Source organism: Cherax quadricarinatus, chromosome 54 (assembly GCF_038502225.1).
Source record: "Cherax quadricarinatus isolate ZL_2023a chromosome 54, ASM3850222v1, whole genome shotgun sequence".
Lineage (NCBI taxonomy): Eukaryota > Metazoa > Arthropoda > Malacostraca > Decapoda > Parastacidae > Cherax > Cherax quadricarinatus.
In genome coordinates, this window is record NC_091345.1 from 10,503,777 (window position 1) to 10,531,031 (window position 27,255).

The window sequence follows — 27,255 nt, forward strand, 5'->3', positions numbered from 1 at the left end:
CACCTAGCCTATATTCTGTCTGCGGTCTTCTTTGCCCTTCCCCGATCTTCATAACTTTGCATTTTGTAGGGTTAAATTCGAGGAGCCAGTTGCTGGACCAAGTTTGCAGCCTATCCAGATCCCTTTGTAGTTCTACCTGATTATCATCCGATTTAATTTTCCTCATTAACTTCACATCATCTGCAAACAGAGACACTTCTGAGTGTATACCTTCCGCCATGTCATTCACATATACCAAAAACAGCACTGGTCCTAGGACTGACCCCTGTAGAACCCCGCTCGTCACAGGCGCCCACTCTAGCACCTCGTCACGTACCATGACTCGTTGCCTCCTGTCAGGTATTCTCTGATCCATTGCAGAGCCTTTCCTGTTATGCGTGACTGATCCTTTGTGTCGAAGGCCATCTTGCAGTTCAAGAAAATGCAATCTGCCCATACCTCCCGTGTCGTACTTCCGTCACCTTGTCATAAAACTCCAGTAGGTTTGTGAAACAGAATTTCCCTTCCCTTCCACCACTCTCCTCCTGATAATCTTCTCCATGACTTTGCATACTATACAGGTCAGTGACACTGGTCTGTGTGTGTGTGCGTGCGTGTGTGCGTGTGTGCTTGTGCGTGTGCGTGTGTGTGTGTCGGGAGCTCTACCGACAAGATCCATAGAAACGACACCATCTCGCTAGTTCCGCCTCACTGACCAGCCAATCCTCCATTACTCACTCCACCTCACCTTCACTCTCCTCTTAGCATCTTCACTCATCTTCGCTCACTTCCGAGCATCTCGGTGTGTCTCTGAGTATATTCATTAATTTTAGCCCCAATTCAAGCATTCCCATCCATCTTCACTTCCTTTCCCTCATTTCCCAGAATCCCTCAGGCTTTTTTCACCCATCATCGCTCATCTCCGATCATTTCAGCTTGTCCGTGTTGTTCCCGTTTATGCCCGTTCATTTAAATTTATTCCTAAAACACAACCACTCAGCAACACCACACACAGTCATCACCAACAACACGACCACATACAATCACCATCCACAACACCACATGCAATCACCAACAATTACAATCACAACCAACAGCAATTTAATCACCTCCAACAGCACATACAATCCCCACCAACAACAGCACACACAATCACCTCCAACAGCACATATAATCCCCACCAACAACAGCACACACAATCACCTCCATCAACTACACCACATACAATCACAAACACCACATACAAGCAGAGACAGTGGTTAGATCTAGGCGAAATACCAGATACCTTATAGAGTGTAGACATAGCTCCTAGTGATCAGAGTACAGACGAGTAACATGGCCTAGTGATCAAAGTACAGTGGAGCGACATGACCCATCCGGAAGCGACTTTACTTCGTTGATTAACTGGACATCTGTACAAAAGCTGTAACACAGTTCCCACACGCAGGAGACGGAAAATTAAGACGACTTCTCTGTCCGTCCTTGATAATTATCAAGTCTCGAAAAGGCAGAGAAGACCAGAAGATAGGTCGGAGGAGAAGACAGTAGGAGTAGTAGTAGCATAAATAGTAATAGTAGTAGTAGTGGTAGTAGTAGAATTAGCAGCAAAGCAGTAGCAGTATTAGTCGTAATAATGGCAGCAGTGGTAGTAGTAATAATAGTAGTAGTAGTAGTAGTAGTAATAATAATAACAAGATAATTGCAATAGTAGTAGTAATGGTAATACTAATGGTAGAAGTAGTTAATGAAGATAATCATAATCAGCTTATTACGTATTTTATACAAAAAAAAAACTAGACTAACAAAAATGTGTAATATGTTTGACATATGTACTTGACCACTAATGTGTTTTGTAAATGTTTGCATTACCTGGCTGCCTGCACACCCGTTACAGTTGTTGCTGTTGTTATTATTTGATTTACGTATGCGCAAACGCACTCACCACCATGGGCGCATGAACCTACCGTCCCTCGCATATGCACAGCTACTAACAACCACATAAGACAGAACTACCACCAACCACGCGACAAACAACCACGAACAACACCGTTCACAACTTCCATCAACTCCATCACAAATGACTATCACCAAGCCCATTACACACGACTATCACCAACCCCATCACATACACCTACCACCAACTACCTCATTCCCATACAAAAGGTCTCTTACAGGACACTGCAAAGTTTGGCCATTGCGTTCGCTACACTCCGAGCTAGATCGCTCAGAGACCGTCTTTTTAAAGTCTTCTTTCACGCAAGAGCTCCCCAGCCTCTAGTAAGCTCAAGGCTCTTCTCGTTCTCTCTCATTCTCTCTCGGATTTTATCCCTCTTTTGCCTTTCTTTCTCATTGCCTGTTCTCTCGTTTTCCCCCCTCTCTTTCTCTCTGATTCTTCTCTTGTTTTATATCGTGCCCATTCGTTTTTCTCTCGTTCTGTTTCGTTGGCCTCTTTTTATTTGTTATTGTCCTCTTGTATGAATTTGTTCTCCATGTTCTGTTAGATCGCTCAACGGTCAGGTTTGTGAGATCTGATTTTTATTTGCTTGCTCTGTGCCTTTGTCTTCGCAGAAATGTTCTTGTTCATTTATTGCTGGAAGTGTTTTGTGGGGTGTTTAATTACCAGTAGTCTAATTACCGGTAGTCTAATTATCAGTAGTCTACCGGTAGTATAATTACCGGGAGTCTAATTTCCGGGAGTCTAATTACCGGGAGTCTAATTATCTGGAGTCTAATTACCGGGAGTCAGATTATTGGGATTCAAATTACCGAAGTCAAAATACCGGAGAGAAATTACCAGCAGTGAAATTACCGATTACTATTACAGTTACAGAGCAGAAACTAAAATAATTATACCAGACGGAAGTAGCGCGAAAGGAACAAAAATCCTACTCAACTAAATATCAGTAAATCTTAAATTGTTTCTACACATCTACAAAATTCATGTGAAAAGCCGCCTCGCAAGAGCTCCCTAAACCGACGACGGAACGGAACTGAGCGAAGTGTTGAAAGGTGAATCCACAGAACGACAGGAGAGTTGAGGATTCAGACACTTTCAGATATTCACAGATCCCACAGAATTCGAAACGGAAATAGAAAGCAGGCACACACACACACACACACACACACACACACACACACACACACACACACAGTGCAAAACTGGAGGACCAAGCAGGGATAACAGGGAAGGCACTACAATGGATCAGGGAATACTTGTCAGGAAGACAGCAGCGAGTCATGGTACGTGGCGAGGTGTCAGAGTGGGCACCTGTGACCAGCGGGGTCCCACAGGGGTCAGTCCTAGGACCAGTGCTGTTTCTGGTATTTGTGAACGACATGACGGAAGGAATAGACTCCGAAGTGTCCCTGTTTGCAGATGACGTGAAGTTGATGAGAAGAATTCATTCGATCGAAGACCAGACAGAACTACAAAGGGATCTGGACAGGCTGCAGACCTGGTCCAGCATTAGCTCCTGGAGTTCAACCCCACCAAGTGCAAAGTCATGAAGATTGGGGAAGGGCAAAGAAGACCGCAGACGGAGTACAGTCTAGGGGGCCAAAGACTACAAACCTCACTCAAGGAAAAAGATCTTGGGGTGAGTATAACACCAGGCACATCTACTGAAGCGCGCATCAACCAAATAACTGCTGCAGCATATGGGCGCCTGGCAAACCTCAGAACAGCATTCTGACATCTTAATAAGGAATCGTTCAGGACCCTGTACACCGTGTACGTTAGGCCCATATTGGAGTATGCGGCACCAGTTTGGAACCCACACCTAGCCAAGCACGTAAAGAAACTAGAGAAAGTGCAAAGGTTTGCAACAAGACTAGTCCCAGAGCTAAGAGGTATGTCCTACGAGGACACTGGAGGACAGGAGAGATAGGGGGGACATGATAACGACATACAAAATACTGAGAGGAATTGACAAGGTGGACAAAGACAGGATGTTCCAGAGATTGGACACAGTTGGAAGTTGAAGACACAAATGAATCACAGGGATGTTAGGAAGTATTTCTTCAGCCACAGAGTAGTCAGTAAGTGGAATAGTTTGGGAAGCGATGTAGTGGAGGCAGGATCCATACATAGCTTTAAGCAGAGGTATGATAAAGCTCAAGGTTCAGGGAGAGTGACCTAGTAGCGATCAGTGAAGAGGCGGGGCCAGGAGCTCGGACTCGACCCCCGCAACCTCAACTAGGTGAGTACAACTAGGTGAGTACACACACATACACACACACACACACACACACACACACACACACACACGACAAATCGGCGATTTTGCCCACTTTGAGCCCTATTTTCGGCTAATTCCTTTTTCCTTTGTGCCAGTCGACCAAAGTCATAGCTATTTCTTTAGAACTCCATTTTTTCTATCGATTGAGTACAAGAAACTGCCCATTTACCGATTTCAACTACCCAATAATGTGGTCAGAAATTTGCAATTTGGCCAATTTCACAAAAATTAAAAAATATGACAATGTCAAAATAAGGTCCAGAATGAACAATGCAGACATTCCTGGCTCTAAAATAACATTTTCTTTGTTCATCAGTCATGTCTCCAGGCCCCTCTGATATTACTCTTGCTTTCTATTTTGAATTTTTATTCAAAAAAAAAATAGAAGACTTACTATTATGCAGACTACTGCAATACTGTAATAATTGTATAAATAACATCAACCCATTCATGACTGCATATTAGAATGGCTAGTTGGACATTTATTGGACAATGGCATCATTTGTTTACTTTTGAACATCGGTAAAAATCAAACATTTCCCCTACTTTGAGCTCCATTTCCAGGTTTTTTTTTATAGTAAAATCAATCAAAATCACCTCTATTTCTATAATATGTTTTCCATTCTATCAAATGAGACCAAGAAAACGAGAATACAATCATAAATACTATACGAAAATAGACCACAAAGTCGGCATTTTAATTAAAAAAACGGTCGGAGTTTTTTTTTCTCATTATGCACTGCGTGCTCCAGGATTTTTTTTATATGGTGCACACTGACCACACTGACCCAATCTCTCACATGTGGGCCTACCAGCTTTCTCCTGCTTGATTTGAAGCCGCTAGAATTTATGAGTACACTGTACATGTATATATACGTCAAACACAGTACCTCGTAAGACGTATATATACGGCCGCGACAGTCAAAGGGTTAAAGACTAATATAAGGGAGAGCTATATTAGTGAGTCAGGTTAACAGTCAGATTAACTATAACCTTTGTATACCTCAGCTTCCTTAAATCTGCAAGACGTCAAGGATGTAAGAGGAGTCAAGAACTTCTAGGAGAACTTCAGGAGCGAGAAACAGCGTAGGAGACAGCAGTAGGAAGGGCAGTAGGGACACCAGACACACACAACAAGCAGGAACAACACACACTGACACTAACAAGCTCCTCACCTCTGAGAGACAATAACCAATCATAACTCTCTGACCGCGGGTTCAATCCCGCTCGTGGTATGGTTTAACCAATCATAACCTTGTGGTATTCAGGCTGAACCAATTATAATCCAGGAATACCTAACGAGGCAAGCTGAGAACACAGTCCTAGCAAACCACAATTAGGTGAGTACAATTAGGTACACACACACACACACACACACACACACAACAGGCCTAGTGTCTAATCGACATGTGCCTAGGACAAAATGGTAACTAACACACACACAGGCGATATTTTTTTTTACTTTTAAGTAAGTGCAATACATTGCTAGCTAAGACAAACACCCTAGGTATTCTTTGGTGAAAGAGCTTAAATCCGGGTGAAATCCTAGAGACCTTAAAAAATGCAGACAAAGCTCTGTACATAGTTAAGCAGTGGAGCTCTGGCAAGAAATTACAGTTATCATTAACATCACGCAAAAATTTTGAGAGGAATGGTGAGATTTAAAAGATAAAAATTTTATGAGAAAGCATGATGTTCACATGCCAAGTTATCATGGTTTAAAGTTGGAAGAAAATGCTTATCACAACTACTGAACCATTATGACGGGATTAAGGAGGCGTTGGAAAAACACAAACACTGGTGTATTAATATATGTATTTCGCTAAGGACTTTGATAAACGTGATCATGAAGTGAAAGCACATGAAATGAGATCAATAAGAATAACAAATGAGGAGGATAATGCGTAAAAAGTTCGGTACCCCTAGGCATGTTCCTGGCACCTTCACTGTATCACAACTTCGTAGAAGACACAGATAAAATCACCAGCCACAGCTTCGAATTATCCCTTGGGCTTGATGCCAGAATAGCCATGACAGTTGCATTGGTAAAAAGACAGCAAAATTGCAATCATGTATCAAAATCTTCCTGTTTCCGGTAGGAAATAACACAATATTCAATGATGACAAATTTCTATTGCTCAGATATGGAAAGAATGAAGAACTCAAAGGGAGCACTAGATACATAACTCAGAAGGATCATCACATAGAACGAGAGGACCGTGTAAAAGACTTGGGTATAATAATGACAGGTGACCTATCATTTAGAGAACACAAGGCAAATACCACGAAGGCCAGAAAAATAACGAAGTGGATAATGAAGTTATTCAAAACAGGAGAAATAATGCCAGTGGTTAACTATTCAAATCACTTGTGCTCTCTGGTTTAAAATATTGTGCAGTGTTAACGATTGTGTTCAAGGCAGGAGATATATCACATGCTCTTCATCTCACTGCTCCTCACTGTTTACATGATCAACTGCTCATACCAGGTTTGTATATCTGTGTCTTGATGGAGCCGAATATGTGGGTAAAGCCTCGTCAATAAACGTTTCGACATAACTGTAACCGCGTGTCTACTGTCGTGTCGGTATCTCGCATTATTATGTATCTCATGACAGGCCTTACAGCACCTTCATTGTACGTGCCTCACATCATTACATACCTATAATAGATCTTATAGTACTTTCATTGTATGACAGTGATACGATATAATGATAAGTAGCAACGAAGAAATTGCTTTCTGCTTCACCACATACTTCAGCTGTTTACTTAAATTCACACCATATTAAGACATATTCTTCGTGCCAACCATTTATACTCTCCATTGCTGCATCATTTTATAAAATACCTTCCTTGTGGAAAAAATGTATCATGTATTCGTAGTCTGTCTTAACGTAAAATATTAAATCATCCTGGCCTCAGGAAGGCTTCCAGTATTACTTCCACGACATCGGGCTCAGGTATGTCAGTCACAGGGTTTCACCACTGTGCTCGGCCGGACAGTTAACATGGATTTGTAGCGAGCAAAGGTAAGCTCGCTTTTATTACGACGTCGTTGGGAACAAGTGCAGAGTCGCTTTGTTTTGGAATAATTTCTGCTACGCTGAGTTTTTCCATTAAGATTTTAATCTGAAGTCATTTCTACCGTTAATCTGAAAAGCTTATGCTACTTTTATTGAAGATTTTTGACACAGATATACTTCAGTTACATTGAATATTTTTCCTGTTTCTATGTCCGTGTATTATGTCATGAACACGGCTGACACAGACATAAACACGCTACTAGAAATCCCCTGTCAGAGAGCATTCTCCCCACAGTTAATTGCAAAGCCCATCTCTGTCTGTGGCGTACTGCCACCCCAGCACGATGCCACCCAGGTACCTATTTACTTCTAGGAGAAGCAGGTATAAGGAGACTTGCCGTAAGTTTCACACCGTCCAGGGATCGATACCGACATCTGGGTGCGGGATGAAAGCTCTAACTAAATGAGCTACAGAACCAAAATCGAAGAGGAAGAGGGAGAGAAAAAAGAAATATACAGAGCCAAAAAATTGCATGAATCATATTATCATTCACTTTTTTGACACATACGTAATTAGATCATTTTAACCTTTTATTGCAATTAGATTATGAACAAAAAATTACACCTAAGTAATGAAAGTACAATTATCATTAGGACATTTTTGGGTTGGGTTGGTGCTGAGCTGGAAAAAAAGCCAACGAACTGCAACTTAACTCTAAGCGGAAATAACCCAGCGCATTTATTATATTCGGTGGAGTAGACAAGGTCTAGCAACTTTTTGAAGATTAAGACACATGTGCAACAGCTGAGTATCTTCACTGCTGCAACGTTTTAGCTCCGTGGAGATGAACTCTTCTCCAGACTGAGGGACTGACCACCTCAAATACTGATTACATCATCTTCATTCATTACTACTACTCTCTTTGTATTTGACTGAAGAAGCCTACTGTGTAGGCGATACCTTTCATCAATAAAGATACACAACTGTTGGACATGTGTCTTAATCTTTAACTTGTGGCTATTTTATACCGTTATCAACAACTACGACTTTTTGTTGCCGTTATCAAGGAAGGATAATCCATACCGGATAATCGAGACAGGTTAATTAGCACAGGGATAATATGGTAAGGTAATCGAGAAATTATGTTGGACACGGCGCTTTAGGACCCCCCAAAAATAATCGTTTGAGCTAATTGATGCGAAGGACACTGAGATAATTTGTTTGGTGAATATAAGCTACGCAGAATAATGAACGTACGTTGCTTTAAGATAAATAATCAAGGCAAAAAAAAAAATAACTTGCAAAAACGCCTGGGACGAGATAATTAAGCAAAATATTTGAGAAAATGTAATCGAGATTGGATAATCCAGGTTGGGTAATTTTTTTGTGTGGTAAGGAGATCGAGGTGGAGAAATAATTTATGGTGAATTATTAATGGAAGAATAACTCTGAATTGTAATCAAGAGTGGGACGCCCTGGAGAGGTCGTTGAAAGGGCTTGGGAATGAAGAGTCGAAAGAAAGGTGAATTTTCGCGGAAGGGGAAGCAGGTTTCGCCACAGCGTTGAAGTGTATGGAACATTTCAGCGCTGTGTCGCTGAACATGTGTGTGTGTGTGGGAGGGAAGTGAAAACCAATTTCTGTTTGTGTGTGACCTTTCATGTATTTCCATGTTCAGAGAGCACGGCTGTAATAATGAAGAAATTAGGTTGTAGCGCAAGAATTTTCAAGGGATCGAGTGATGTACTGAAGAGGGAGATGACGTACTGAAGAGGGAGATGACGTACTGAAGAGGGAGATGACGTACTGAAGAGGGAGATGACGTACTGAAGAGGGAGATGACGTACTGAAGAGGGAGATGACGTACTGAAGAGGGAGATGACGCACTGAAGAGGGAGATGACGTACTGAAGAGGGTGATGTACTGATGAGGGAGATGACGTACTGAAGAGGGAGATTACATACTGAAGAGGGTGATGTACTGAAGAGGGAGATGACATACTGAAGAGGGAGATGACATACTGAAGAGGGAAATGAAGACAAGTCACACAGTACAAAATAAACTTTAAAATGGAAGACAATTCTGCTATACGTAGAGTTGTGTCAAGTCGAAGAATGAAACACTTGTGCACCATTTGGGAATCTTTATTGAGGCAACGTTTCATTATCCAGTGTCTTCTACAGTCCAATAAAGAGAATAAGGGAGGAATGTGAGGTGATCAGTCCCTCATCCTGGAGTCGACGTGTTCAGTACATCAATCTTGAGAAACGTACAGCATATGTATGTATCAAGTCATACCTTGACAGAGGTCTACTCAGAGCAGAACGTTCTGCTGATAAATGCTTGTTCTGCAACTTGTGTCTGTTCATTGAAGTGCGTTCGAAACGTGCAACGCGGACTTTCACTAATCAAGAGTCATTAGCCTAAATTATTGAGAAGAGTTAAAATACCTTAAATGTATAACATTATGGAACGTACTCTCTGGAGTGCAGAGGAGATACATAAATGTACTCTGTGGAGTGCAGAGGAGATACATAAATGTACTCTCTGGAGTGCAGAGGAGATACATAAATGTACTCTCTGGAGTGAAGAGGAGATACATAAATGTACTCTCTGGAGTGCAGAGGAGATACATAAATGTACTCTGGAGTGCAGAGGAGATACATAAATGTACTCTCTGGAGTGCAGAGGAGATACATAAATGTACTCTCTGGAGTGCAGAGGAGATACATAAATGTACTCTCTGGAGTGCAGAGGAGATACATAAATGTACTCTCTGGAGTGCAGAGGAGATACATAAATGTACTCTCTGGAGTGCAGAGGAGATACATAAATGTACTCTCTGGAGTGCGGATACAGAAGTAATAAGTACAGCTATATATTACACTGTTGTATTTACTGTATTACACTGTTGTATTTACTGTATTACACTGTTGTATTTACTGTATTACACTGTTGTATTCACAGTATTGCACTGTTGTTTATAATCAAAAACAAATCTTTTTCTTCGATGTTTGCAAGATTTTGAAGAGTTGCCTTGATGATGTGAAAGGCTCTTGATCCGAGGAATTGGAGCTTCTCTTCCCCTTCCTGGTTTCGGAAGACATGCAAAGAAAAGATCAACGTTTCTTCCATGCTATTTTTAGGCTTTGTCTTCGTATGCTGTCTGTCTGTCTTCTCCTGTTTGCTGTCTGGATGGCTTCTTTCTGCCTGTTCATTTGTCTGCTTGCTGTCTACCGTATGTTTACTGTCTGCTTGATATTTGTTTACTATCTGCTGTCTGTGTTTTTATTTTCTGTTTGCATGTTTACTGTCTGTTGGTTCTCTTGCTGTCTTCCTGTTCGTCGGATGTCTGTCTATGTGCTCTCTGCTTGTTTTTTCTAGTTTTTCATCTGTCTGCTTGCTGTCTGTTTACTGTCTGCTGTTTGCCTATTTGCTGTCTACCATCTGCCTATGTGTTGTTTGCCTGTGTGCTCTCTGTTTTCTTTCCAGCTGTTAATCTATCTTTATTCAACTTCTCTTCTCCTTCTCTGTCTCTGTTTCTCTTTCTCTCTCTCTCTCTCTCTCTCTCTCTGTAATTCCGTTCACCTTTAACATTAATTACCCATGATTGTTAACGTTGGGGCAGCATAACTGGCGGAACTGCAGGTAATTATGCTTTCCATCAAGCTTAATCAGCATAATTTATCTCGACGATTATGTGGAGCGTCCATCTGGAGAGGAGAAATTTGGAGCCCTTGTCTTGATGGTCACTGAAATTCCACGTAACTAGACTCGTTATATTTTGGATTACCCGGAAGGTGTCTTTATAAATTTGATTACGGTTACGTTGGGATAATCTCTCGAAGAGTCTCTCTCTCTCTCTCTCTCTCTCTCTCTCTCTCTCTCTCTCTCTCTCTCTCTCTCTCTCTCTCTCTCTCTCTCTCTCTCTCTCATTCTCTTTAAATGTCTCGTAGTGTAAGGTGCTCCCAGCTGGGGGTGGGTCAGAAATAGTATCTGCCGTCTCTGGTGCCTAGAAAGGAAAGAAATGTCTGGGAGAGTTGTTGACTGTTGTCGGTTGCATCCTGGGGGAGGACTTTACCAGGAATCCAGGGGACGTAATACACACACACACACACGCATACATAGCTTTAAGATGAGGTATGATAAAGTTCATGGAGCAGGGAGAGAGAGGACCTAGTTGCACTCAGTGAAGAGGCGGGGCCAGGCGCTGAGTCTCGACCCCTGCCACCACAATTAGGTGAGTACAATTAGGTAAGTACACACACACACACACACACACACACACACACACACACACACACACACACACACACACACACACACACACACACACACACACACACACACACACATACACACACACACACACACACTGCATGGCTTTCATGGGCTATCTTGGGGTTATTACCAACCTACTCCCTACGGGGTTACTAATCCGAATGAGGTCATCGTCTTTAGCTTATGGGATCCTTCGTGAGCCGTATTCAGCGCTCATGAACGATCGTCGTCTGTTTCGTGTTAGTTACATGCAAGCTCTGTGTCCCCAAACGCAAGAGAATTTTTGATAAGCGACTGAAATACCTGTAAGTCAACTGACTCCAGCACCTCGCTTCTAAGTGAGACGAGATCTATTGAAACAACTTAAGAAGAACAAAACACACAAACACACAGAACGGTGGCAGATCAACAGTAAGGAGTGTGGCAAACACGGGGTTTACAAGCGGCAGATACGTGGTTTATAAGTGGCGGACACGTGGTTTATAAGTGGCAGACATGGGGTTTACAAATGGCAGTTGCGTGATAGACAATGTAAGACAAATACATGGGAGGACATGGTTATACATGGGAGGACATGGTTATACATGGGAGAACATAGTTGTACATGGGAGGACACGATTGTACCAGGGAGGATATGGTTATACATGGGAGGATATAGTTGTATATGTGAGGACATGTTTGTATATGGGAGGACATGGTTGTACATGGGAGTGCATGAGAAAGACTAATGCAAGAGGACATGGATAACTACACCGAGGCTATCTGCTGACAAGAGCTATCTGCTTCTATCTAGACTAAGGGTCCATGGTGCACTGTTTAGGTGTCTGACTTAAAGAGAGAATACATGACAGACAAATACGAGAACTATAACAGGTCTGCTGAAGAGGACTTCTGTTGGAGATCGAAACATTCAGTAGTCTGTGTGTTTACTCACCATGTATGTGTGGGTGTTTTCTCTCAACACTAACAAGTGTTTCTTGCACTCCAACAACTAAACACTGTAAGAGTGAACTATAATCAGACAATGCTCTTTGAAATTTGCATAATTTCACTAACTGAACCCAAAAAAATAACATAAATGCATTAAAACGCAAACTGCTCTGAGATATAATGCAACACACAGTGATGCAGGAAACGCCATAAATCTTCGCCCGGTGATGGACTGCACGCTTCATTTGCATACGTAAAGGCAGCCTTTCTCTTCTCTCTTCCCTTAACCCCGTGAATAAATAAAAAATAATAATCTACGCAGTATCATGAAGCTTCTCAGAGCTTGTGAACAATAGTACACACAGCAGAAATTTCATCTCGTCAGTGCTTTTGTACAGTTAAGTCTCGGATACAAGATATTATCTTCAAGAATTTACACACAAAAAAGTATACCCTAAAATTCATTTTGAAACGGGCGTGGAGTTCGCAATAGAGAGGAACCTCGGTGGTAATAATTCCGACACCATTATTATTATTATTATTATTATTATTATTATTATTATTATTATTATTATTATTATTATTATTATTATTGTTGTTGTTATATTCATAGGGAAGAGATAAACCGGGATGGGTGGTACAGCACCTTGGTAATGGGAGGTAGTCAGTTTGAATTCGAGGAACGGGCAACAAAAAGTTGCCTGTGTGTCTTACCTACCAACTCGTGGGCACTGTTGTGCCTGGGGGAACTTCCTGTACCCTACTCTCTCCCTTCCTCACTCTAGTGAAGACGGTCCTTGGGGAACCTACTTGCTTGGACATCCTCCTCTTTTCTGCAATTTTGCAACCTCCTGATGTATTGATTGCAGCACGGAAGGCCTAGAGTTATCATTCTACTCCCTCGCATCCGGTATTGCTGGGTTTGCGATATTTGCATAATATATATATATATATATATATATATATATATATATATATATATATATATATATATATATATATATATATATATATATACATACATACATACTGTGACTAGTCAAGGAGTCGAACCCGTGCTGCTTTGGCCTGCCTCATGGTGGGCGTCATGAGTTTTCGCCCACCATGAGGCAGGCCAAAGCAGAATGGGCTCGACTCCTTGACTAGCCGCAGTATATATATATATATATATATATATATATATATATATATATATATATATATATATATATATATATATATATATATATATAATGCAGTAAAATTAACACATGGTATTTCAGTCAGTTATATGACAGAAAATTACAATAGAAAAAATAAAAGAGGATATAATATCACCGACATCATAATTATCATTATCATTACAATAATTATTATTATCAATATCATTATTATGGTGTTGTAAGAACGGTGAGCCACACTGACGTAGTCTTGTGTTATCCTCCCACAGGCGGAGTTATCGGAGTCGCTACAACAATTGTCAGGACGAGCCAAGTCAGCCCACACACATATCACCAACCTCAAGACCTTCCAAGACAGAATCAACGTGAGTAGACGTTTCTACGGATAACACTTCATGATGTGGTCCTCTTGTATGTGTAGGTGTGGGGACCTATAGCCTCGGAGAAACGGATAAAGGCGGCTTCATGGAAAAATACTGAGATTTCTCCTTGAGGCTTCATATATATATATATATATATATATATATATATATATATATATATATATATATAATTTATTTTTTATTAGCACACTGGCCGATTCCCACCAAGGCAGGGTGGCCCGAAAAAGAAAAACTTTCACCATCATTCACTCCATCACTGTCTTGCCAGAAGGGTGCTTTACACTACAGTTTCTAAAATGCAACATTAACACCCCTCCTTCAGAGTGCAGGCACTGTACTTCCATCTCCAGGACTCAAGTCCGGCCTGCCGGTTTCCCTGAACCCCTTCATAAATGTTACTTTGCTCACACTCCAACAGCACGTCAAGTATTAAAAACCATTTGTCTCCATTCGCTCCTATCAAACACGCTCACGCATGCCTGCTGGAAGTCCAAGCCCCTCGCACACAAAACCTCCTTTACCCCCTCCCTCCAACCTTTCCTAGGCCGACCCCTACCCCGCCTTCCTTCCACTACAGACTGATACACTCTTGAAGTTACTCTTGTTTTGCTCCATTCTCTCTACATGTCCGAACCACCTCAACAACCCTTCCTCAGCCCTCTGGACAACAGTTTTGGTAATCCCGCACCTCCTCCTAACTTCCAAACTACGAATTCTCTGCATTATATTCACACCACACATTGCCCTCAGACATGACATCTCCACTGCCTCCAGCCTTCTCCTCGCTGCAACATTCATCACCCATGCTTCACACCCATATAAGAGCGTTGGTAAAACTATACTCTCATACATTCCCCTCTTTGCCTCCAAGGACAAAGTTCTTTGTCTCCACAGACTCCTAAGTGCACCACTCACCCTTTTCCTCTCATCAATTCTATTATGATTCACCTCATCTTTCATAGACTCATCTGCTGACACGTCCACTCCCAAATATCTGAATACATTCACCTCCTCCATACTCTCTCCCTCCAATCTGATATTCAATCTTTCATCACCTAATCTTTTTGTTATCCTCATAACCTTGCTCTTTCCTGCATTCACTTTTAATTTTCTTCATTTGCACACCCTACCAAATTCATCCACCAATCTCTGCAACTTCTCTTCAGAATCTCCCAAGAGCACAGTGTCATCAGCAAAGAGCAACTGTGACAACTCCCACTTTATGTGTGATTCTTTATCTTTTAACTCCACGCCTCTTGCCAAGACCCTCGCATTTACTTCTCTTACAACCCCATCTATAAATATATTAAACAACCACGGTGACATCACACATCCTTGTCTAAGGCCTACTTTTACTGGGAAATAATTTCCCTCCTTCCTACATACTCTAACTTGAGCCTCACTATCCTCATAAAAACTCTTCACTGCTTTCAGTAACCTACCTCCTACACCATACACCTGCAACATCTGCCACATTGCCCCCTATCCACCCTGTCATATGCCTTTTCCAAATCCATAAACGCCACAAAGACCTCTTTAGCCTTATCTAAATACTGTTCACTTATATGTTTCACTGTAAACACCTGGTCCACACACCCCCTACCTTTCCTAAACCCTCCTTGTTCATCTGCTATCCTATTCTCCGTCTTACTCTTAATTCTTTCAATAATAACTCTACCATACACTTTACCAGGTATACTCAACAGACTTATCCCCCTATAATTTTTGCACTCTCTTTTGTCCCCTTTGCCTTTATACAAAGGAACTATGCATGCTCTCTGCCAATCCCTAGGTACCTTACTCTCTTCCATACATTTATTAAATAATTGCACCAACCACTCCAAAACTATATCCCCACCTGCTTTTAACATTTCTATCTTTATCCCATCAATCCCGGCTGCCTTACCCCCTTTCATTTTACCTACTGCCTCACGAACTTCCCCCACACTCACAACTGGCTCTTCCTCACTCCTACAAGATGTTATTTCTCCTTGCCCTATACACGATATCACAGCTTCCCTATCTTCATCAACATTTAACAATTCCTCAAAATATTCCCTCCATCTTCCCAATACCTCTAACTCTCCATTTAATAACTCCTCTCCTATTTTTAACTGACAAATCCATTTGTTCTCTAGGCTTCCTTAACTTGTTAATCTCACTCCAAAACTTTTTCTTATTTTCAACAAAATTTGTTGATAACATCTCACCCACTCTCTCATTTGCTCTCTTTTTACATTGCTTCACCACTCTCTTAACCTCTCTCTTTTTCTCCATATACTCTTCCTTCCTTGCATCACTTCTACTTTGTAAAAACTTCTCATATGCTAACTTTTTCTCCCTTACTACGCTCTTTACATCATTCCACCAATCGCTCCTCTTCCCTCCCGCACCCACTTTCCTGTAACCACAAACTTCTGCTGAACACTCTAACACTACATTTTTAAACCTACCCCATACCTCTTCGACCCCATTGCCTATGCTCTCATTAGCCCATCTATCCTCCAATAGCTGCTTATATCTTACCCTAACTGCCTCCTCTTTTAGTTTATAAACCTTCACCTCTCTCTTCCCTGATGCTTCTGTTCTCCTTGTATCCCATCTACCTTTTACTCTCAGTGTAGCTACAACTAGAAAGTGATCTGATATATCTGTGGCCCCTCTATAAACATGTACATCCTGAAGTCTACTCAACAGTCTTTTATCTACCAATACATAATCCAACAAACTACTGTCATTTTGCCCTACATCATATCTTGTATACTTATTTATCCTCTTTTTCTTAAAATATGTATTACCTATAACTAAACCCCTTTCTATACAAAGTTCAATCAAAGGGCTCCCATTATCATTCAGGTCCCCTACCACAATTACTCTCTCACTTGGTTCAAAGGCTCCTATACATTCACTTAACATCTCCCAAAATCTCTCTCTTACCTCTGCATTCCTCTCTTCTCCAGGTGCATACACGCTTATTATGACCCACTTTTCGCATTCAACCTTTACTTTAATCCACATAATTCTTGAATTAACACATTCATATTCTCTTTTCTCCTTCCATAACGGATCCTTCAACATTACTGCTACCCCTTCCTTTGCTCTAACTCTCTCAGATACTCCAGATTTAATCCCATTTATTTCCCCCCACTGAAATTCCCCTACCCCCTTCAGCTTTGTTTCACTTAGGGCCAGGACATCCAACTTCTTTTCATTCATAACATCAGCAATCATCTGTTTCTTGTCATCCGCACTACATCCACGCACATTCAAGCATCCCAGTTTTATAAAGTTTTTCTTCTTCTCTTTTTTAGTAAATGTCTACAGGAGAAGGGGTTACTAGCCCATTGCTCCCGGCATTTTAGTCGCCTCATACGACACGCATGGCTTACGGAGGAAAGATTCTTTTCCACTTCCCCATGGACAATAGAAGAAATAAAGAAGAACAAGAGCTATTTAGAAAAAGGAGAAAAACCTAGATGTATGTATATATATATATGCATGTGCGTGTCTGTGAAGTGTGACCAAAGTGTAAGTAGGAGTAGCAAGATATGCGTGTTTATGAGACAGAAAAAGAAACCAGCAATCTTACCATCATGCAAAACAGTTACAGGTTTCTGTTTCACAGTCATCTGGCAGGACGGTAATACTTCCCTGGGTTGTTGCTGTCTACCAACCTACTACCTACTATATATGTCGTGCCGAATAGGCAGAACTTGCGATCTTGGCTTAAATAGCAACGCTCATCTTGCCATATAGGACAAGCGAAAAATTTGTGTATGCAATAATTTCGCAAAAATCATTCTAAACCTAACGAAAAAAAATATATTTCATTGTGTTTGTTTAGTAGTATTAAATTACTGTAAACGTATTTAAAATATATTTAGTATGATTAGGCTAAAATAAATTGCGCTTGTTATAATAAGGTTAGGTAAGTTTTCTAAGATTCTTTTGGTGCAAAATTAAAAGTGTTTAAATTAACATTGCAGCGCTGTATAGCCCTTGTGGCTTAGCGTTTCTTTTTGATTATAATAATAATAATACATTAACATTAATGAAAAAAATATATCTTTAAACGTATAAGAGAAAATTTTTTAAAGGACTTAATTTTAAATGAGTTCTTGCTAATTGGCCAGTTTTACATATTCGGCACGACATATATATATATATATATATATATATATATATATATATATATATATCAATAACTCTAGGTAGTAGGTTGGTAGACAGTAACCACCCAGGGAGGTGCTACCGTCCTGCCAAGTGAGTGTAAAACGAAAGCCTGTAATTGTTTTACATGATGGTAATATTTCCGGTGTCTTTTTTCTGTCTCATAAACATGCAAGATTTCAGGTACGTCTTGCTACTTCTACTTACACTTAGGTCACACTACACATACATGTACAAGCATATATATACACGCACCCCTCTGGGTTTTCTTCTATTTTCTTTCTAGTTCTTATCTCCATGGGGAAGTGGAACAGAATTCTTCCTCCGTAATCCATGCGTGTTGTAAGAGGCGACTAAAATGCCGGGAGCAAGAGGCTAGTAATCTCTTCTCCTGTATAAATTACTAAATTTAAAAAGAGAAACTTTCGTTGTTCTTTTTGGGTCACCCTGCCTCGGTGGGATGCGGCCGGTTTGTCGAAAAAAAAATATCAATAACAACATTACACTAGCCAAGGACTCGAACCCATTTATATATATATATATATATATATATATATATATATATATATATATATATATATATATATATATATATATATCTATATATATGTAAAAAGAGAGCAAATGAGAGAGTGGGTGAGATGTTATCAACAAATTTTGTTGAAAATAAGAAAAAGTTTTGGAGTGAGATTAACAAGTTAAGAAAGCCTAGAGAACAAATGGATTTGTCAGTTAAAAATAGGAGAGGAGCGTTATTAAATGGAGAGTTAGAGGTATTGGGAAGATGGAAGGAATATTTTGAGGAATTGTTAAATGTTGATGAAGATAGGGAAGCTGTGATTTCGTGTATAGGGCAAGGAGGAATAACATCTTGTAGGAGTGAGGAAGAGCCAGTTGTGAGTGTGGGGGAAGTTCGTGAGGCAGTAGGTAAAATGAAAGGGGGTAAGGCAGCCGGGATTGATGGGATAAAGATAGAAATGTTAAAAGCAGGTGGGGATATAGTTTTGGAGTGGTTGGTGCAATTATTTAATAAATGTATGGAAGAGGGTAAGGTACCTAGGGATTGGCAGAGAGCATGCATAGTTCCTTTGTATAAAGGCAAAGGGGATAAAAGAGAGTGCAAAAATTATAGGGGGATAAGTCTGTTGAGTGTACCTGGTAAAGTGTATGGTAGAGTTATAATTGAAAGAATTAAGAGTAAGACGGAGAATAGGATAGCAGATGAACAAGGAGGCTTTAGGAAAGGTAGGGGGTGTGTGGACCAGGTGTTTACAGTGAAACATATAAGTGAACAGTATTTAGATAAGGCTAAAGAGGTCTTTGTGGCATTTATGGATTTGGAAAAGGCGTATGACAGGGTGGATAGGGGGGCAATGTGGCAGATGTTGCAAGTGTATGGTGTAGGAGGTAGGTTACTGAAAGCAGTGAAGAGTTTTTACGAGGATAGTGAGGCTCAAGTTAGAGTATGTAGGAAAGAGGGAAATTTTTTCCCAGTAAAAGTAGGCCTTAGACAAGGATGTGTGATGTCACCGTGGTTGTTTAATATATTTATAGATGGGGTTGTAAGAGAAGTAAATGCGAGGGTCTTGGCAAGAGGCGTGGAGTTAAAAGATAAAGAATCACACACAAAGTGGGAGTTGTCACAGCTGCTCTTTGCTGATGACACTGTGCTCTTGGGAGATTCTGAAGAGAAGTTGCAGAGATTGGTGGATGAATTTGGTAGGGTGTGCAAAAGAAGAAAATTAAAGGTGAATACAGGAAAGAGTAAGGTTATGAGGATAACAAAAAGATTAGGTGATGAAAGATTGAATATCAGATTGGAGGGAGAGAGTATGGAGGAGGTGAACGTATTCAGATATTTGGGAGTGGACGTGTCAGCGGATGGGTCTATGAAAGATGAGGTGAATCATAGAATTGATGAGGGAAAAAGAGTGAGTGGTGCACTTAGGAGTCTGTGGAGACAAAGAACTTTGTCCTTGGAGGCAAAGAGGGGAATGTATGAGAGTATAGTTTTACCAACGCTCTTATATGGGTGTGAAGCGTGGGTGATGAATGTTGCAGCGAGGAGAAGGCTGGAGGCAGTGGAGATGTCATGTCTGAGGGCAATGTGTGGTGTGAATATAATGCAGAGAATTCGTAGTTTGGAAGTTAGGAGGAGGTGCGGGATTACCAAAACTGTTGTCCAGAGGGCTGAGGAAGGGTTGTTGAGGTGGTTCGGACATGTAGAGAGAATGGAGCGAAACAGAATGACTTCAAGAGTGTATCAGTCTGTAGTGGAAGGAAGGCGGGGTAGGGGTCGGCCTAGGAAGGGTTGGAGGGAGGGGGTAAAGGAGGTTTTGTGTGCGAGGGGCTTGGACTTCCAGCAGGCATGCGTGAGCGTGTTTGATAGGAGTGAATGGAGACAAATGGTTTTTAATACTTGACGTGCTGTTGGAGTGTGAGCAAAGTAACATTTATGAAGGGATTCAGGGAAACCGGCAGGCCGGACTTGAGTTCTGGAGATGGGAAGTACAGTGCCTGCACTCTGAAGGAGGGGTGTTAATGTTGCAGTTTAAAAACTGTAGTGTAAAGCACCCTTCTGGCAAGACAGTGATGGAGTGAATGATGGTGAAAGTTTTTCTTTTTCGGGCCACCCTGCCTTGGTGGGAATCGGCCGGTGTGATAATAATAATAAATAATATATATATATATATATATATATATATATATATATATATATATATATATATATATATATATATATATATATATGTATGTAATACACAAGATTACAAGATTCATTTATATTACAAGGAGGTAATTAGCCTTGTCATTTGTATTATTTATCAACATTAAACTAAATAAAGCAATGTATACTTCACGTTCTTGACTTATCTAAATCCTGTATATTGTTATTTGTCAAGACACCAGTAGTGAAGAAGATTTTTTCACCATTCTTCTCTCTCAACACTGGCAAAATATTTTCTCATTTTTTCCTTTCTCTACCGCTTTGCCTTCTAATTATGGAAATTTAAACGTGGGGGAAAAAAACTGATAGTGTGTATTAAGGGTCAACTGTCTTCACATTTTTAAAGCTTGAGAGTAATAAATATCCCACCAGAACCTGCTTACATAATCTAATCAACGTTCGGTAACAAATTCTCTTCATTATCTTTCCTAACTGCAACTCGAAATTTTTCATTTGGTATAACACACAATTCATTTTGGGGGGGGGGGGTAGCTTAATTGTTTTTTTTGGGGGGGTAAGCTTAATTGTTTGTATTTTTTGGGGTAAGCTTAATGGTTTGTATTTTTTTGGGTTAGCTTAATTGTTTGTATTTTTGGGAGTAAGCTTAATTGTTTGTATTTTTTTGGGTAAGCTTAAATATTTTTTTTTGAGTAAGCTTAATTGTTTGTATTTTTGGGAGTAAGCTTAATTGTTTGTATTTTTTTGGGTAAGCTTAAATAGTTTTTTTTGAGTAAGCTTAATTGTTTGTAATTTTTTGGGTAAGCTTAAGTGTTTGTATTTTTTGGGTAAGCATAATTGTTTGTATTTTTTGGATAAGCTTAATTTGTTTCTATATTTTGAGTAAGCTTAACTGTTTTCATTTTTCTTTAATTCAGCTTTAGTTTCCTTTTCACACACAAAAAAATCCTCTTTTCAACTATTTCTCGTTTTTTTTTTTTTCAGTTATTTTCTTGTCCAGTGACAAACCCGTTTAAATATTTATATGAGCATACAAATGTTTATATAAATTAATATACAAATGTTTACATGAGCATACAAATGTTTATATGAATATGTAAATGTTTAGATAATGATACAAATGTTTATATGAATATGTGAATGATATGTATTGAGCATACAAATGTTTATATAAATATACTAACATTTACATGAGCCTACAAGTGTTTACATATCATACTAATGTTTATATTAGCATCCAAATGTTTATATGGATTAATATACTAATGGGTACATTAGCACACAAATGTTTATATGAATACACTAATGTTTATATTAGAATACATATGTTTATATGAATATACTAATGTTTATATGAACAAAGAAATGTTTATATGAATATGCAAATGTTTATGTAATATACAAATGTTTACGTGAATATACAAATTTCTATATTCGTTTCTCCATTCATTTTGTCTGTGAATTTTTAATCTATGTATATCCATTTCTATATTAATTTCTGTTTTTGTATATTTTGCTGTTAGATTTGTTAGTTATAACTCTGTAAACACTGATGCCAGTTATCTCTTATCCAGAATGTTATATCGATTGTTATTTATTAATTTCTGTCATTCTTTCGCTGCTATCTTGTTAACATACTATCTGCTTTACTTGCTTTCTCTATCTTGTTATCATACTATATGCTATACTCGCTTTCTCTGCTGTCTTATGATACTACCTGCTATACTTGCTTTCTCTGCTATCCTGTTATCATATTTATCTGCTATGCGCGCTTCCTCAGTTATCTTTTATGATATCCTTCCCTATTTCATTATACATTGTCGTCATACTTAATACCTCACTTCATCATGCGCCATTATACACCATTGCCCTGGACTCGTTCACCATCACCTGGCTGTACTATGCTGCATCACACAGCACTGTACAGGAAGTTGCCATCTTAACAGCCAGCTACTTTCTTGGTTTTTAACTTATAAGGCAGCTACTTTCTTGGTTTTTAACTTATAAGGCAGCTACTTTCTTGGTTTTTAACTTATAAGGCAGCTACTTTCCTGGTTTTTAACTTACAAGGCAGCTACTTTCCTGGTTTTTAACTTATAAGGCAGCTACTTTCCTGGATTTTAACTTATAAGGCAGCTGCTCTCCTGGTTTTCAACTCACTATCTGTTTTCCTGTTTTGTTTAACTTATAAACCAGTTGTTTTCCAGGTTTCTACTTAAAACGACTTAATTTCCAGCTTTTCAGCTGACAAACTATTTTTTTTACTAGTTTTCCAGTTTACTTACCACTTGCAGTCGACTTGCTGTCAACTTAAAAACCAGTTTTATCACGGCTGTCAACTTAAAAACCAGTTTTATCACGGCTGTCAACTTAAAAAACTAGTTTTTTTTTTTCCAATTTTCAAGCTTACAAATGAGTTGCTTTCCTGGATTTCAACTCTTAAATACGTTTTTTTTTTTTTTGATAACATAAGAAAGGAGGAGCACTGCAGCAGTCCTACTGGCCCCTATACTAGGCAGGTCTTTCAAGGTTCTTGTATAGAGTACCACCGTACAGAAAAGAGTAATGTTTTGCAGTTGTTGGTACCGCGACTCAGCAGTTGTAAAAGATTTACAGATTCCAAAGTGACCCGTGTGTACCTCGGAGTGTCTGCAGGTTGAGGACTTGTCCGGATACCGTTGCAATATGGTTATTATTGTGTAACTTGCAGGCTCACTGTGACTCGCTAGCCACGGAGGTGGAGAAGCAGTGTGCTGAATTGATGGAGGCAGTGAGAGAAGCTCGAACCAGATTGCTGGCTCAGCTAGCGGCCGAGAGGGAAGCTACTACCAAAATCTACAGGTGAGAGAGTTACATATAGAGAGACACACACACAGATCAAATCTGAGGAGCAAGTCTCCAGGTGGGTGGCACTCCCGTCTCTGTTATCCCGAGTCCAAACATAAAACGACCAAGTAGTGGATCGACTACAATCGCCCAATCATTAATATATGTGTGTGTACTCGCCTATTTCTCACTTTGTGGCTGCAGGGGTCGAGTCATAGCTCCTGGCCCCGCCTCTTCACTGTGTGCGTGTGTGCGCGTGCGTGTGTGTGTGTTAGTTACGTGTGTGTGTGTGTGTGTTTATGTGTGTGTACTCACCTAATTGTGGTTGCAGGGGTCGAGACTCAGCTCCTGGCCCCGCCTCTTCACTGAGTGCTACTAGGTCCTCTTTCTCCCTGCTCCATGAGCTTTATCATACCTGATCTTAATGCTATGTATGGTTCCTGCCTCCACTACCTCACTTGCTAGGCTATTCCACTTCCTGACTACTCTATGACTGAAGAAATACTTCCTAACATCTGGGTCTTCAACTTCCAATTGTGACCCCTTGTTTCTGTGTCCCCTCTCTGGAACATCTTGTCTCTGTCCACCTTGTCTATTCCACACAGTATTTTGTATGTTGCTATCATGTCTCCCCTAACCCTCCTGTCCTCCAGTGTCGTCAGGCCGATTTCCTTTAACCTTTCTTCGTAGGACATTACCCCTAGCTCTGGAACTAACCTTGTCGCAAACCTTTGCACTTTATCTAATTTCTTGACGTGCTTGATCAAGTGTGGGGTCCAAACAGGTGCTGCATACTCCAATATGGGCCTGACGTACACGGTGTACAGTGTCTTGAACGATTCCTTACTAAGGTATCGGAACGCTATTCTCAGATTTGTGTGTGTGTGTGTGTGTGTGTGTGTGTGTGTGTGTGTGTGTGTGTGTGTGTGTGTGTGTGTGCGTGTGTGTGTGTGTGCGCGTGTGTGTGTGTGTTTGTGTGTGTACAACTTTTGCGTCTTTCGCCATCTTAGGCAGCATCTCAGGTGCCGTCCGGAGTAACTACAAGACTCGAGGGTAAACTTAGGCAGACTCTAGCTTGACTTTAAGTCGTCTTCCAGTTTAGTTCAGGAGCAATTGCTGCTGGGTTCAGCTTAACGTCAGTAAGTATCGTGAAGGCTTGAGACAGGCTCCAGGCACAATTAAGGTACACTTAATAATAGATTGGAAGTGATCCCAAAACGAACCTCTGAACTGAGAAACTATGTACGGCCAAATAAGAATTTATTCCACTCCCAATAGAATTCACGTATACTGCAGACAGATTTTAGCAGCACTTCATATGTAGAATCCAGGCCCATCCCAGATAGAATCCAGATACACCCCTGAAAGACTCCAGGTTCTTGTGTATGAACACTGATGAGGCTTCTCTCCCGTGTTAACAGAGACCAGGCAGCGGGGTGCACGCGTCGCCTGCACCAGACCACAGCGCTCGTCCAGTTCTGTATCGAAGCCATCAAGGAGCCGGAGCCAGCGGCGTTCATGCAGGTAATAACTCACTTCACACATTTTAGAATGGTAAAACTTTATTTCTGGACGATCCACCCACAGTGGGGCTTTATTATAAGATGTTCCACCCACAGTGGGGCTTTACTGTAAGATGTTCGTACCCACAGTGGGGCTTTACTGTAAGATGTTCGACCCCTCAGTAGCGCTTTATTGTAAGACTTTCCACCCACAGTAGGGCTTTATTGTAAGATGTACCCACAATGGGGCTTTATTTAAAGCGTTCCACCCACATTGAGGCTTTATTATATTGTTTTCACCCACAGAGGGCTTTGATCCTATTTTTCGGGTCAAAGAGCAATTTACATGCATTTTTAATTATATCCCCTCATTATTTTTTTTTTCATTTTGGCGTAGGCCGCGAAAAAGAGTCTACATTAATTGTTCTTAATTTTTTTTTATATATTTCATTTAAAAATATACAGTATATATGTATATCACATAATTTTTAGATATTTTGGATTTTGATATATATATATATATTAGTAGTTTGAAATTCGCATTAAGTTGCATTAGGATACGTACACCGAGAGATGTGTTTCTCAGTGTTCGTATACTGAGAGATTACTTCACTGTGTTAGAGATTAAAGTGTTCTTGATTGGTGGTGAACAGGTGACATGCAGTCTGTATCACCCTCGTGTAGTTGACAGACTGTAAGCACCATTAAGATGTACGTACAAGTATCTTCACCAGGTGCCAGATCAACCAGGCTGTGATGGATATGTGGGGCAGCGGGCCTCCAGCAGCAACAGCCTGGTTGACCAGGCAAGCACCAGACGAGCCTGGCCCATGGCAGGGCTCAGAAATTAGATTAACTCTCGAAACTTCAAAGGTATATCAAAGGTACACCTTAGGAAGCACACACACTCAACGTACACCTCAGGAAGCGTGCGCGCGCGCGCGCACACACACACACACACACACATACACACACACACACACAGTGTGTGATGTATAACCCACCACAGAACAGCAGGAGGCCAAGGCAAGAGTACGACGAGAGCAATAGAGCGATGGTTGACACACTGGCTAGAGTGGCCAGAAGAGCTCATGCATGCAGGGCAAAGCTCCTGATCATGGGTGACTTTAACCACAAGGAGATAGATTGGGAGAACTTGGACCCACATGGGGGCCAAGATACTTGGAGGGCTAAGATGATGGAGGTGGTACTGGAGAACTTCATGTACCAACACGTAAGGGACACTACAAGAGAGAGAGGAGAGGATGAACCAGCAAGGCTGGACTTAGTATTCACCTTCAGTAGTGCAGATATCGAGGACATCACATATGAAAGACCCCTTGGGGCCAGTGACCATGTGGTTGTAAGCTTCGAATACACAGTAGAGCTACAAGTGGAGGGAGAAGCAGGAAGGCCAGGACGAATGAAGCCAAACTACAAGAAAGGGGACTACACAGGAATGAGGAACTACCTGAACGGGGTTCAGTGGGACAGAGAACTGGCAGGGAAACCAGTTAATGAGATGATGGAATATGTAGCAATAAAATGCAAGGAGGCTGAGGAGAGGTTTGTACCCAAGGGTAACAGGAGTAATGAAAAAGCCAGGATGAGCCCATGGTTTACCCAAAGGTGCAGGGAGGCAAAAACCAAGTGTGCTAGGGAATGGAAGAAATATAGAAGGCAAAGGACCCAGGAGAATAAGGAGAACAGTCGTAGAGCCAGAAATGAATATGCACAGATAAGAAGGGAGGCCCAAAGACAATATGAAAATGACATAGCAGCGAAAGCCAAATCTGACCCGAAACTGTTGTACAGCCACATCAGGAGGAAAACAACAGTCAAGGACCAGGTAATCAGGCTAAGGAAGGAAGGAGGAGAGACAACAGGAAATGACCGGGAAGTATGTGAAGAACTCAACAAGAGATTCAAAGAAGTGTTCACAGAGGAGACAGAAGGGACTCCAGAAAGACGGAGAGGTGGGGCACACCACCAAGTGCTGGACACAGTGCACACAACCGAGGAAGAAGTGAAGAGGCTTCTGAGTGAGCTAGATACCTCAAAGGCAATGGGGCCAGATAA

The 27,255-nt window shown here is 40.7% G+C and overlaps 1 protein-coding gene across 2 annotated transcripts in view; it reads left to right on the forward strand.

Moving 5' to 3' along the window:
• LOC128699045 (E3 ubiquitin-protein ligase TRIM9-like) overlaps window positions 1-27,255 on the forward strand; it is a 533,325-nt gene that overhangs the window by 482,339 nt on the left and 23,731 nt on the right. For both annotated transcript variants that reach the window (XM_070096577.1, XM_070096578.1), the window contains exons 2-4: window positions 13,879-13,974; window positions 23,559-23,689; window positions 25,096-25,198. In XM_070096577.1, coding sequence (XP_069952678.1) covers window positions 13,879-13,974; window positions 23,559-23,689; window positions 25,096-25,198 — 330 coding nt within the window. The remainder of the gene's footprint in view (window positions 1-13,878; window positions 13,975-23,558; window positions 23,690-25,095; window positions 25,199-27,255) is intronic.